The sequence below is a fragment of the Vicugna pacos genome, chromosome 19 (assembly GCF_048564905.1).
Source record: "Vicugna pacos chromosome 19, VicPac4, whole genome shotgun sequence".
Taxonomy (NCBI): domain Eukaryota; kingdom Metazoa; phylum Chordata; class Mammalia; order Artiodactyla; family Camelidae; genus Vicugna; species Vicugna pacos.
Genome location: NC_133005.1, coordinates 4,320,693 through 4,334,524, shown reverse-complemented (window position 1 = coordinate 4,334,524; position 13,832 = coordinate 4,320,693). Strand labels below are relative to the sequence as shown.

Here is a 13,832-nt window from a genome sequence, read left to right as displayed (position 1 = left end):
ATTTATTCAGTGAATTAAAAGATAAAATACCGGGGGAAAGGGGGTGGGAAGGGATACATTTGTGAGTTTGAGATTTGCAAAGGTTAATCAGTACATATAAAAATAGATGAAAAACCAAATTTCTTCTGTATAGCACAGGGAACTATATTCAATATCCTGTAAAAACCTTTAATGAAAAAGAATATGAAAACGAATGTATGTATACATATATGCAGGACTGGGACACTGTGCTGTACACCAGAAACTGACACACTGTAACTGACTATACTTTGATTTAATTAATCAATTAATTAAAATACAAGAATGCCCAAACCTGACACCAGACCAACTCAATCAGAATTTCTGAGGCTGGGTTCCCAGTGTTGGCTGGAAGGCCGTCGGGTGGTTCTCGTGTGCGGTCACGCTAGAGAACCCCAGCTCTCGGAGCCCCGGCCCCGGCTGCCTCTCCCACCTCACCTCCCACCTTGCTCACCAGGCCCCATCACCCCAGCCTCCGTGCGACCCCTCACTTCACTGTACTTGCTGTTCCTGCTGCCAAGACCGCGGCGGGGCGGGCTCCTGTTCACCTTGAAGGTTCTGTTAGAACATCACTTCTTCGAGGGAGCCCTCTTTTACCCCCTGAATCAGAATCCTGTCCTTCTGTGGTCATTTTCTGTCCCAGGGGTTCTCAAACGTGAGTGCACATCAGAAGCGGGGCTAATTAAAACAGATTACGGAGCCCACCCCAGAGTCCCCAGTTCAGGAGGCCGGGGGTGGGGCCTGAGGATCTGCACTTCTAATGAGCCCCTTTGTGGTGCTGAGGCTAGCGGTCCGGGGGCCCAGCTTTGAGAATCACCGTTCTCTCTCATTACCCAATTCTATCACGTTCAGAACCCATTGCTACTGTTAATTTTTTATTTGATTATTCACATGTTTACTATCTGCCTGCCCCCACCCCCAATAAATTTTAGCTCCATCAGTACAGGACCCTTTCTTGTCCAAACAGGTAATCCTAGCTCTGCAACAGTGCTGGCGTGTGGTAAAAAGGCAGGGGGACACTCCCTGAAGTAAGTATTTCACGGGAAGCATTACCAACACAGCAGGTGTTCAGTGCCCTAAAGATTTTCCTTAGAAGTTACCTGGGCCTGGTGGGTGGGTGGCCTAGAGGCTGATTCTTCGCGGAAGGCTGGGGTTTCCCATGGGCTCTCTGAGAAGCGAAGATCTCTCAAAGTTTTGGGGTCAGATCTTTCACCCACGTCTAAAATTACATCAAAAACATTGTTTCGTGAATATCCGTAATTATATGCATCTTCATGCAAATATGTTTTCATAGCTGGAAATCTTTTAATAAGGGACCACTGTCGTCACATGCTTTCCCTAAAGTAGTAATTATCTAAAGAAGCTCCCACTCAGTTGAATTAACGTTGAGAAAGAAAAGAATTTTCCCACGCTGAGAAAAGTAAAAACTGCCCTGCAACAGTCCACAACATCCCAAACCAGGCTGGGGAGACAGGTAAATCCCGCTGCAAGGTTAGCGGGAAACGTGCGTTCTCCCACGGTCACCCTGCAGCTGTAACACCTCAGAACAGCCCCCACTCTGAGTGACTGCTGTTTTTTACTTGCCAAGAAACCTTGTTCTCTAAAATCAGATTATCAGAAACTTTTCTGTCTGAAATCACGTCAGAATGAAGCTTCTAACTCTTGCCTAGAGGACCCGAGTCGCCCTGACATGGAAAAGAGCTTCAACTTCCAACGGCGGTGCAGAGCTTCCGAGAACGGGGTCTGAGCACGGCACTCCACACTCATCTCTGTCGTTTCCAAGGTAACAGAGCCCAGGTCCCCTTCACAGTCCACACCTCATAGTGACTACTTCCCACCGAGCCCCGCTTCGCTGGAGCCTATCAAAACTCTGCTTTCATTTCAGTTTCACCTAAACACCACCTTCCCCCAAACCCTGCGTGTAACTGTTTTCTGTGCCTCTGTTTAATGAGATGCCCCCTGGCTCCCATGCTGTGCGGTCTCCTGCACTGCAGTGAGTCGATAACTCTGACTTGGCTGGATGCTTGAATATCCCCCATGGTCTTCAGCTGTTATCTAGGACAGCACTGAAACTCCAATTACAGCTTACTTTCCAGTTCCAGTGTTTCTAACCCAACCCTTCCGCAGGTAAAAAACAAGCAGTGACCTGGCTGGGGGCTTAGAATATGAAACCTTATCTCAGTCCAGTCGTGTCGTACCTGGAAACTTTCTAAGGTTAACATTCCAATCCAGTTTGTTTTCGGCATTCTTATATTTCTTCCTCAGTTTTGGTTCAACAAATCCATTCTTCAGTTCCTGCGGATGAAGAGATTACATATCCACCACTTGATTCTGTCCATTTAGATACGAAACATAAAAGTTACTAGGTAGAGACAGTGACGTAGCCTGTGCTTCCGATTTGAAAGTGTTTACAGTCATTTTCACAAAGTGAACTCTGTTCTCACCTTTCTCTGGAAGCACACAGCTTTGAACCTGGGCTGCCTGGTTGGCAGCATGTGTGCCTGGGTGGCCCCACCAGGTCAAGTGGCCAGGGCCAGAGGCAGGGAGCAGCCCATGCAGGCAGGATGTGGCGATCATGGGAGTCAGAGTAATGGCGGGGGCCACCCAACCCAGGGGGCAAAGACAGGGCGGGGTCAGGCCAAGATGGGACCCGTGTCCACTACCTGCCCACCCACGGTCCTGAAACATAAACATGCTTTTCTCTGGACTTTCTTCTCCTTGGACTCAGGCCCTTATGCTTGATTCAAGCCTGAGCACCTGCTGGTGCATGCGGGCTCAGCCCCTGCTGGCTGTCCCTGCCCTGATCACACGTGGCCCACACAACTCCTGCACCCACTGCTTTGCTCCCACAGCCTCCTCTCTGGCCTCCAGTCCACCACTGGGCTGAAGGGACTCCCCCCAAAATTTCCTGTCACCCCCTACAAGACCTCCAGACTGAGAAATTTTGGTTGGATGACTTACCATGGGCTGGCCTGTCCTCTGGACCTGAGACCTGTCTCACTGATGCCCAGAACCCAAGGACTAGTTTCTAATGTCCTTTCTGGATAGGTCTAGTTCGTGCTCCAAAGAGGTGAGGCTTTGCAGCTATCTGGGGATGAAGGCCATGCCCACTGAGGGCTTCCACTGGTCTGATGTTTCTATTCAACAAACGTACACCCACCGCCCTCTCCTACCTGCCCCCGTGCAAGACACTGAGTGAGCCAGACACGCTCTCTGCCACCTTGGAGCTTACACATGGAGAAAGCATTCACATAACCAAAGCCCTTTTGTAAGAGAAGGCCTGGGCCTGGGGGAGCAGTGAGAGCACACAGTGCGCACAGAATACAAACAGGGGAGTCACAAAGCAGGAGGGGATGCCTGAGGCCAGAACTGACCGCTTGGGATGCCAGGCCCTTTGGTGGCCGAGGGGAGTCACTGAGGACACAGGGCTGTGGACACGGACGCTTGCTGGGAACGTCTAATGGGCAGGGCGAGGGGGCACTGGCCAAAGCGTGGGAATCAGCGAAGAGACTCGGCGGTGGTTGATACTGACTGAAACTACAAGGACCCGACTATGCACAGAATGATGATGGTGTAAACGAAGGGGAAGATGTGACCACTGCGAAGAGGGACCAAGAATGTGGCGATGATCCGGGTGAGTTACGGTCTCATTACTCGCCTGCTTCGAAGCCTCTTTGAGAGCATTTTCAACGCTGTCTTCTGAAGCGACTGCGTCTGGTGGTACACAGTCCACTTGAAAGACCTTTGTGACCACAGCGCTCTGTCTGCAGTCTCTGAAAATCGTTCAAGACAGAAAAAGTCTGTATGAGACACAAAGATTCAAAGAAAAGGTGCCTAGCAATTGAGACAACTCTGCTAAAAGTCTCTTGGTCTGACTGCTAAACCTACTGTGTTTTACATCGGAGAAACCAAGACACAACGTGCACGGCCCCTCCTGGCCTTATTCTCATTCAGGCTTTCCACTGCTACGACACCGCCACTCCAAAGCGTGCTGTCTCTCCAAAGCCAAGTCTGTGGCTCTGCCGTCCGTGCTCCCGTCGGCCCCTCGCATGCCTGCAGTCAGGTGTGGCTGAGGCTGGAGTCAGCTACGAGGTCAGCTGAGCCGGGGCCTAAGTGGTTTCTGTCCACCTGTGCCGAGCCTGAATGGCTGCAGGCATCTCTCAGTCTGTCTGTCTGTCTGTCTGTCTGTCTCCCTCTCCACGCGGTGAACCCGGGCTTCCTCCCAGTATGGACGTCGCGGGGAGGGCAGACTTCCACACAGCGGCTGGCCTCCCACGGTGTGTGCGTTCCGAGACCAGGGCAGAAGCTGCCACACTTCTTGTGCCCTCGACTTCGCACCGACTTCCCCAGAGCTTGACTAGTGAACACGCTTTTCTTAAATACTGCCGCTCACTGATAGGTGGTGGCCATTTACATCAGTTGTGCATTTCTCAGAATGTTTTCTTCTCCTGGACGTCACAAATATCTCCATCCAGGCATCATTCAGATCCTGACTGGTGGCCATGCCTCCAGAATGTGCGTGTCCAGGCCCCGTTATGCCGGGCAGAAGCCTCCCTCCCACCCACTTGCTCTATCCCGTTTAAGGTCCAGGCTGTCTCCCCATCATAGCTGGCCCTTTCCTTGGGGACTCAGCAAGGGCTGTCACCCATGGACTTTGTCCCCGCACCAAGAGGAGCCCAGACGCTAGCTCAGACTGCCTTTGGGGTGGAAGGATTTTCCGACTGCAATCCAAAAAAGGCCGGGGTTTGGGGTTGGAGCTAGATTCTACTCAAAGCCCAAACCTCCTTGGAACACACACACATTTTTGCTAAGACTGGAATCAGAGGCCATAAACATGCATCTTTAGGAATACCAATATAAGGCACACTGGACATAAAAAATTACTTACAGCTGTATCCTTACAAGGATTACTGTGCTGTCAATAATACGCCACAAGTACTTGAAGGCGAGGGAGTGGAGAAGCTGGATCTGCAAGAATTCTGCACCTTGTCCAGGCCAGGTTTTCTCAGCCAGCTGGAGACTACTGACATCTAAGGCTAGATAATCCCTACTGTGGGGCTGTCCTGCACCTTGTAGGCTGTTTGGCAGCATCTTTGGCTAGCACCCACCAAATGCCACTAGCACAATCTCGTTTTCAGGGTGACAACCAAAAGTGTTTCCAGACATTACTCAGTGTACCTTTTGGGGCAAAATTATGCTCAGTTGAGAACCTCTGGTTTAGGAACATGAAAGGGTTGAGTGGAAGGTACTTATCACCCAGGCATACACTTTTTAAATGCAACAGAGGCCTTTTGAGTTGGGTCACACACAGCAATCTGTTAGCCCTTCGCTAAGAATTTGAAAAAGAGCAAGCAACAATAATGGCAGCTACCACGTGCGCGATGCCAAGCGTATGATGTCTCACCTTCATGACGGCTGTCAAGCATGTTCCATTAACCTCATTTAACAGATGAAGAAACTGAGAATCCAAAGGCCACACAACTCATTCAAGGTCACCCAGAGGGGAAGCAACAGAACTGGGACTAAATCTACATCTGCAGGTCAGTGACTTCTGTCCTCCCCCTACACTTCAAGCCACCGGTCTCCGAGCCGCGCTGCCTGTGCAGATGGCATCTGGATCTGCCCTCCACATGAACGTGGGGGTCTAGGGTGCATTATACACACCGACGGGCTACAGGTGGGTGCCCGTGAGATGCCCTGGTAACCTGGCCGTAAGTGTACTTTATTCATCGTTGCTGTGAAAGTGGGAAGCCCTTCTTGGTTCTACTGAAGAAAAATGATTGTTCTCAGGGGACTCTGACTCCCCCAACCACCCACCTTCAGTTGAAGGCAGCTTTTACCTCAGGCCAGCTTGACTCATCTTGTCACCATATAAGGACACTGACAAAGAAGGGAGAACAATGCAAGTTCACTGCCAAAACACTACAGGATGGTGATACTGGAGACAGGTAGTCCTTGACCACAAAGGAAGACTTTAAAGAATCAAAGCAATTGGAGGGGAGGGTATGGCTCAAATGGTAGAGTACATGTCTAGCATGCATAAGGTCCTGGGTTCGATCCCCAGAATCTCCTCTAAAAATAAATGAACCTAATTACCTCCCCCCCAAAACAAGACAACTAAAAAAGAATCAAGGCCGATGTCAGAAAGTCTGCAGACCCTGGACTAGACCATCAATAGGGACCATCAAAACTCAGCAGCAGCCTCCCTTTGCTGAGGTGTTCCCGAGTCCCCAGCCCCTCCTGTCCACCTGTGTGCTTTACAGACATTCCCTGATGTGAAAGTCACAGACGTGCACATTGGCACATGAAAGCACATATATAACAAGGCTCATTTCCTTTCATTCGAGAATATCACACTTTAATAAAAATATATTTCCAAAATGTGTGGTCAAGTTTCTCTAAATGGAAACTTTTTTCCCCCCCATTCATTTATGTCAGCTGCCTTATCCTTGGCTGGATATTGGAATCACCTGGAGGCTTTAAACATACTGATCCCTGGGACCCACCCCATGAGATGGTTATTTAGTTGGTCTAGGGTGCGGCTTGGGCACAGAGTGTGTGCACAGCTCCCTGGGTGATTCCAACGTGCATCTGCGGTAGACTGTTACAAGAGCGGTCCCTAACGCATCAGGTCTCCCTGTATCCATGCCCCCGTGCCCGTGTGGAACCCCCTCCTACACTGACCTGGGGTGTTGCCGTATGGCTTGTTTCAGCCAATTAAACAAATGCAACAAGCGGAGACTAGAAAAGCATCTGAGTGGCAGGGTTTGACCTTAGTGCTTTTGGAACTGACAAACCATGTAAAAAAAAAAAAACAAAAAACAAAAAAACTCAGACTAGCCTGATGGAGCTAACACGCCCAGCCAACAGCCGGCACCAACCACCAGGAACATGAGTCAGGGTTTCTTAGACATTCCAGCTCAAGGGGAGCCAAAAAATGACCGCAGCCGCCCCCAGACCTGACCTCAGGCGAGACCAGCAGCAGAACTACCCCGTGAAAGCACACCAGAACGCTGCCCCCAGAACGATGAGCAAAGAAAGTGACTGTCCTTTTAAGATGCTAAGTTTCCCAGTAGTTTGTTATGACGCAACAGCTCACTGATTCAGCAGCCAAGGCTGAGAAGCACTGGTGACATGATAACTCTGGAGATCCTTCATTTATTATGTTTATTTATGACAAAAGTCATGTCCATTGTTAAATTTTGGAAGTTACCAGAATTATCAAGAAGGGGAAAGAAAAGCATCGTATCACCAGAGGCCATGTGCTCAAGTTTGGAATTTCGTTGTTGTTGCTGTTTGCTTGTTTGTTTTGTTTACAAATGACTTAGCCATCAGAAGCAAACTAAATGGGGAATCTACAACAGAGAAAGCACACTGAAGGATGTCAGGGCCTTTTCCACACTGAGCTGGGACCGAAAGGGACTGGGGCTGCCCCTCAACCTGATCCCGGCCAAAGACATCCAGAGCGTCCCGAGCAGCCTGGCTCCGGGGAGAGGGAGGCTGCTGGCTCTGTGCCTGAGGTCGCCTTGCCCACCACTCGCTCCTGGCCAGTGTCAGCCCCACCTTGTCAGCTCTGGTCATCGCCCTTCCCTAGTCCTGTCTCTGCATTTTTAAAGTGTCAAAATAGTGTAGAGTCATCTTAGATGCTGATTTTTTTCACTTTCTAGATTATATTTTCCTCTACATTCAAAGCTTCATGAACATAGTTTTTCTTCTTAATATGTTAAAGACCTTAAATTTTTTTGTTTGATGGTGGGGAGGGAGGTAATTAGGTTTATTTATTTAAATAGAGGTACTAAGGGTGGCACCAAGGACCTTGTGCATGCTCAGCACGCACTCTAGCAATGAGCTATACCCTCCCCCCAATGAATTTTAATTGTTAACAGTCTTATTTAAAGTCTTTTTTCTTCTTGTAAAGAAACTAATGACCTTAAAAACCCAGAGACGGAGACTCGAATGAAGCAGTATAATTTCCCCAAAGAACTATTTTATCACAAATGGATATAAGCACTAATTTTTCTGTCTTGAAAACTCAAAAAAAAATTTGTATAGATAATTTCCCTAAGCTGAGCACATCTAAAATACTAATAGTGCTTTTCAGAGCAGACACTTAGTGGGCACAGAGCAAGATGGTGAGAGGTATAAACAATATCCTTATTTTTAGACTCCTGTGGAAGCTTTATTAACTCCCTTGAACTGCACAGTCATTAATTACCACTTCATTTTACCACCACCTGCAGCTGATAAAGGAGCCTGCCTTACAACGTTAGGCACCAGAGTATTTAGCTTGTAAATTTTTTCTTTGAGCGCACCGATTTTATTTTAAGGAAACTAGGGTGCTAGAAAAATATATCTAGAAATTTAACCAAAAACACAAGGAAAAATACTTCCAGATTTCTGGAATAATTTGGTCTTCTGGATACAATGTCTTCTATTAATAGGCCTTTATTAAAAGTGAGACCAATTACTAAACTTTCCTTAGTCAAAAATAAGCGAGCATGTCTTGTTGAATATATGCTCTGGTTGCTGCAACCTTGAGCTCTTGCTGTGGTTCCTACTGGGTAGACTTTAAGCAGGCTGCTCCCATGAATGTGGCTGTGAGGTCCAGGAAAGTGGTTTTCACTTGTGGAGTGAGTTCAAGAGAGCTCATAGGTGAGCAGAGCTCACCTGGATGGGGTCAGGGCCAAGTCGATATGTGCCAATATTAGTTTCTTAATTTTTAATAATTGAAATGAATTGTTTCGATAGAAATGGTTTGGACAATGGGAGAAAGCCAGAGATTCCAATATTTAATGTGTAAATGGGTTGTTTTGTTTTGTTTTGTTTTATTTTATTATTTAAAAAATTCTTTAAATGTTTGGCATTTAAACCTATGGTGTAGAATTCGTAGCTCTCTTCGAAAAGCCATGTGGCAGTTTGGCCAGCAGGGGGCGCCCGGAGAGTCTTTTGCAAAGTACCTGGGCCGGCCAGGTGTTGGTATGGGGCTTAAAGGTGTTTCAGAAATGTGGCCAAACCTCTCTTGCTGCACAAAATAATTCCTCTATCACAGATACAGACTTGCAAAGCATTTCGACTTGTTTTTTTTTTTAAATCTACAACACAGGGTGAAGGTACCAAATTAAGTGGTGTTTTTATATCTGAAAATGGAAAAAAGTTACTGACTAGGAAAGAGAGGACAAAGAAAAGAATGAAGTAGTTTATGTCCGACAAATTGGACTGCCCGCAGCTTTGAAGTCCAATAAAGTCAATGTAAAATCAGACAGGGAGCCGTGGTGGTTACAGGCCACATCCTGGGGGATAAAAGACCATAACCTAAAAACAGTGTTTTCTTCAGAGTCAGATTAATCTCTTCAGAGGCCCCAAACCCTGAAAAGGCTCTTCCTTCCCCAAATCCCAGTGTGGGATTCAAACTAAAAACAGTTTTAACGTACACAGCACTTCACTGAGCTGTACCCTCTTCATTTGTACACTTTACAGAGTAACTCAATAGCAGACAAAGAAAACACAAAAGTTACAGATACATGCTTAAATTAAGATAACCTTTTCTTTAGTGCACCTTTAATGCAGCACCGATTCTCACTGAAATAAATAAAATTAAAACATAATAAATCTAAATGGTTTTAATCACTGTGCTCTGAACTTACTTAGAGACAGCAATAGCTTTGACTTGTATTTTCCCATCAGGCAGAGTAATAGGCTTTGTATACTTAAATGTATTATTTTCACCATAACCAATTTTCTTCAGGAATTCAGGTTTGCTGCCATCCAGGGTATAGTATATGTTGACATCTGGGGTGTCTGAAAAACCCAAAACAGGATAACTGAATTAGCACCAAAGTAGCAAGTCCCTGAATAATGCCTGTGCGTCAGTTATTGAATGAGAGTTTTTACACGCGGTAGAAATGAATAACAATGACAATAACTGAGTTCTTTCTCTGTGCCAGGCACTGTGCCTTACACGAATTAGCTCATTTTATTTGTACAAACCTATGAGATAGGTCCTATTCTATACCCACTTCATTGATGAGGAAACTGAGTCCCAGAGAGGTTAAGACACTTGTTAAGTAGCAGCAGAGCTGTGGTCTGACTTATGGGAAGTTGGAGCCATAGCCTGTAAGCTTGAACCACTATGCTATTTCACTCCCCCAACAGAGCGTTGAGACAAATCAAGCAGAGGTGAATTTCAAAACTACAATGTCAACTTAGAAAGCAGAAGCTAATTTTTCATTTTCTGAGCACTAGGTAAGAAATGTTCTTGTCATATTTTATTTGGATGTGGTAAATGATTCCTGCACTTCTTGGAAAATCTGTAAAGGGAATAAGCTTCAAGTGAGCCGAGATTCAAAAGGTCAAAAAAAGACTTAACAGTTAAAACTCTCCCTCCCACCCCTGACGTCAGCTGCCCAAAGGCAACCAATAATATCGACCATCCTTCCAAAAGCATTTTATATCCATATTTATGTCATCCATACACGCATGTATGTACACATTCCTATTTCCCCCTCCCTCTATACAGATGGTGGTATACCACACCCTGCTCTGCATATTTCTCTTTTCATTTAGCAATCTGTCTTGGATATTGTCCTAGATTGGGACATTAAAAGCATCCCCATTCTTTGTAATGGCTGCATTGTACTCTATCTTTAGATAGATGAATTACTGGCAAATAGCCACTGCCTACAGATGAACACCTAAACTGTTTTCTTTGCCTTTGCCTTCTTTTTTTTTCCTCCTTTGCCATTAGGCACTGTAATGAATAAACCTGTAAAGAGTTATTTTTATAAGTATATCAGAAAAATATGTAGAACCAGTACTGTTGAGTCAAAAAATATGTGCATTTGTAATTTTGGTTAATGTTGCCAAACTTCCCTCCATGGATGTTGAAACAATTCACATTGCTACCAGCAACGCGAGGAAGTGCCTGTTCACCCACAGACTCACCCACATAATGTGTGATCATTTTTTCTTTTATCTTTTTCCAATATTTCTTTCACAGTTTCCTAGCTTTAAAAAAAGTATCTTATAGTTTTAACTCACATTTCTTTCTTGTTGTTGTTTGCTTTTCTCTTTTAATTGAGGTATAGTTGACTTACAATATTGTGGTAGTTTCTGGTGTACAGCATAGTGGTTCAGTTACACATATATATACTTTTTCCATATTCTTTATCGTTATAGGCTATTATAAGATATTGAATCCAGTTCCCTGTGCTGTACACTAGGACCTTGTTGTTGTTTATCTATTTTATATATAGTAGGTTATATCTGCAAATCCCAGACTCCTAATTTATCCCTCCCTTCCTCTTTCCCCTTTGGTAACCATACACTTATTTTCTATGTCTGTGAGTTTCTTTCTGTTTTCTAAATAAGTTCACTTGTACGAGTTTTTTAGATTCTACATATAAGTAATGTTATATGATATTTGTCTTTGTCTGACTTACTTCACTTAGTATGATAATCTCTAGGTCCATCCTTGTTGCTGCAAATAGCATTATTTTATTCTTTTTTATGGCTGAGTATTATTCCATTGTGCATATATACCACATCTTCTTTATCCAATCATCTATCGATGGACATTTAGGTTGCTTCTGTGTCTTGGCTATTGTAAACAAGGCTGCTATGAACATTGGGGTGCCTGTATCTTTTCAAATTAGCTTCCTCCAGACATATGCCCAGCAGTAGGATTGCTGGATCATAAAGTCTATTTTTAGCTTTTTAAGAAATCTCCATACTTTTTACCATAGTGGTTGCACCAAATTACACTCCCACCAACAGTGTAGGAAGGTTCCCTTTTTCCCACACCTTTTAACTCACATTTCTTATATTTTGAGTACGAATCACTTTTTCATCCAACAAATATTTACCAAATACCTTATTATGTGCCAGACACTTTTCTAGACACTGAGGATACACCAGTGACCAAAGTCTCTGTTCTCATAGAGCTTCCATATTAGGAAAAACACACAAACAGTAAACAAATAATTATATACAATCTATTGAGTGGTGATTAATTGCAATGGAGGAAATAAAACAGGAGTTAAGGTCTGCTCAGCAAGCAGATGAAAGATGAACAGAAGCATCTTCTCATACATTTCTGAGACATTCATATTTCCTTTCCTATAAAGTGTCCTTTCACACCCTTTGTCCATTTTTCTATTGGGTTATTATTATTTTGTCATTGAATTATAGAACTTACTATTTATTAGACATTTTAAGTAGTAGAGAATTTGGATATCCTGTCATTCTCAGGGTTATGAGCACATATATTAAAATTTGTATTTTGGTCTGAGGATTTTTTTTAAATAATATTAGCTTTGAAGATAAATGGAGGCACAGAGTAATGTAATATATTCTTAGTTGGAACTCTCAGTCAAGAAGCACATATGTCCTACCATAAATACAGAGAAATAGTTTTTGTTCATATCAGTTATTAAAATACATAACTAGAGGCTGGAAGTCTGTTTTAAACACGTCTTTGCTCATATATTCTATCTGTAAAAACTTTTTCTTCACCTTATGTTAACTATATATACACATACGTGCGTGTGTGTGTGTGTGTGTGTACTCCTGGCATTAGTAGGAAATATATTCACTGCTTTATTTCTGCAAAAATAGCTAAGATTGATTTTGCTTATCACATATCAATTCATGTAATCCTCACAATGGCTCTAAATGGAAGACAATGTTATCACTATCTTACAGTGAGGGAGCTGAGACTCAGAAAGACTGAGGGATGTACTGAAGGTCACGAGAAGCTGTCAAAGCCAGGATTCACTCTCCAGCCTGTGTGACTGGAAAGCCTGTGTTGGCAAGTCAAACTTACTATCCCGGAAAAATAATGCAAATTCTGGGAAAGTCTGGGGAAGCTCCGGGAATGGAAGGTTGGTCAGAGACAACTGTTTTAATCTATATAAATACCACCCAAAAGCTATCATTGTTTCAAACTTCCCAAGATCCTGATTATAGAAAGCCTGCAAAGGGGGAAATCAACAACCAGATGAACATAAAGGGGACAGCAGTGTTGTTTTATACGATTTCAAGTACATTTGATTCTTACCTGATTTCATTTCCAAAAGGGTATTGTTATCAATTTCATGGTTGGCTTTTCCAGGCTGAGGCACCCGCAGAGGGATGATTTGAGGGACACACACTGAACCAGCAGTCATTTTCCTTCCTTACTTTAAACAAAAGTGGATGAAAATAAATTCCAACGGGCACCTATATTTGAACACAAAAACTGAAGAGAAGCACTTCATTCAAATACAGGAACACTAGTAACTACTAAATAGAATACTGTTAATATATCATTTACAAACTTTTTTCTTTTTTTTTTTTTGTTTAGTTTTTGGTTTTTGTTTTATAGTTTTTTTGGTAGGGGGAGGTAATTAGGTTTATTTGTTTATTTATTCTTGAAGGAGGTACTGGGGATTGAACCCAGGACCTCATGCCTGCTAACCATGTGCTCTACCACTTGAGCTATACCCTCCCCCTACAAACGTTATTTTTAATTGAAATAACTATTGTTTCAGTTGCATTTTAAAAATTTATTTATTATTATTATTTTTAATGGCAGTGCTAGGGATTGAACCCAGGACCTCGTGCATGCTAAGCATGCACTCTGACACTGAGCTATTATCCTCCTCCTCTTTCAGCTGTATTTTTGCTGTTGAGGTCTTGTGTGGGATTTTGATTATCTAAATATTTACCTCACTTCTGGGGGGAAAGCATGAATGTATGAGATGGGGGAATATAATTATTTTAAGTGAGCAAATTAAATGAATGCTTCAGAGCAGAGACCATCACTGATGATCTGACCT

The 13,832-nt window shown here is 44.0% G+C and overlaps 1 protein-coding gene across 12 annotated transcripts in view; it reads right to left on the bottom strand.

Moving 5' to 3' along the window:
* DZANK1 (double zinc ribbon and ankyrin repeat domains 1) overlaps positions 1 to 13,832 on the bottom strand; it is a 70,135-nt gene that overhangs the window by 54,114 nt on the left and 2,189 nt on the right. For 6 of the 12 annotated variants that reach the window (XM_072943732.1, XM_072943737.1, XM_072943733.1 and 3 more), the window contains exons 2-6: positions 13,073 to 13,189; positions 9,663 to 9,816; positions 3,677 to 3,791; positions 2,217 to 2,313; positions 1,119 to 1,237 (exon numbers count right to left, since the gene is read on the bottom strand). In XM_072943732.1, the coding sequence (XP_072799833.1) occupies positions 1,119 to 1,237; positions 2,217 to 2,313; positions 3,677 to 3,791; positions 9,663 to 9,816; positions 13,073 to 13,181 (594 nt within the window). In that variant the 5' untranslated portion in view covers positions 13,182 to 13,189. Of the gene's footprint in view, positions 1 to 1,118; positions 1,238 to 2,216; positions 2,314 to 3,676; positions 3,792 to 9,662; positions 9,817 to 13,072; positions 13,253 to 13,832 lie in introns of all 12 variants that reach the window. The other 6 variants (XM_072943740.1, XM_072943741.1, XM_031674411.2 and 3 more) reach the window with 3 other exon arrangements.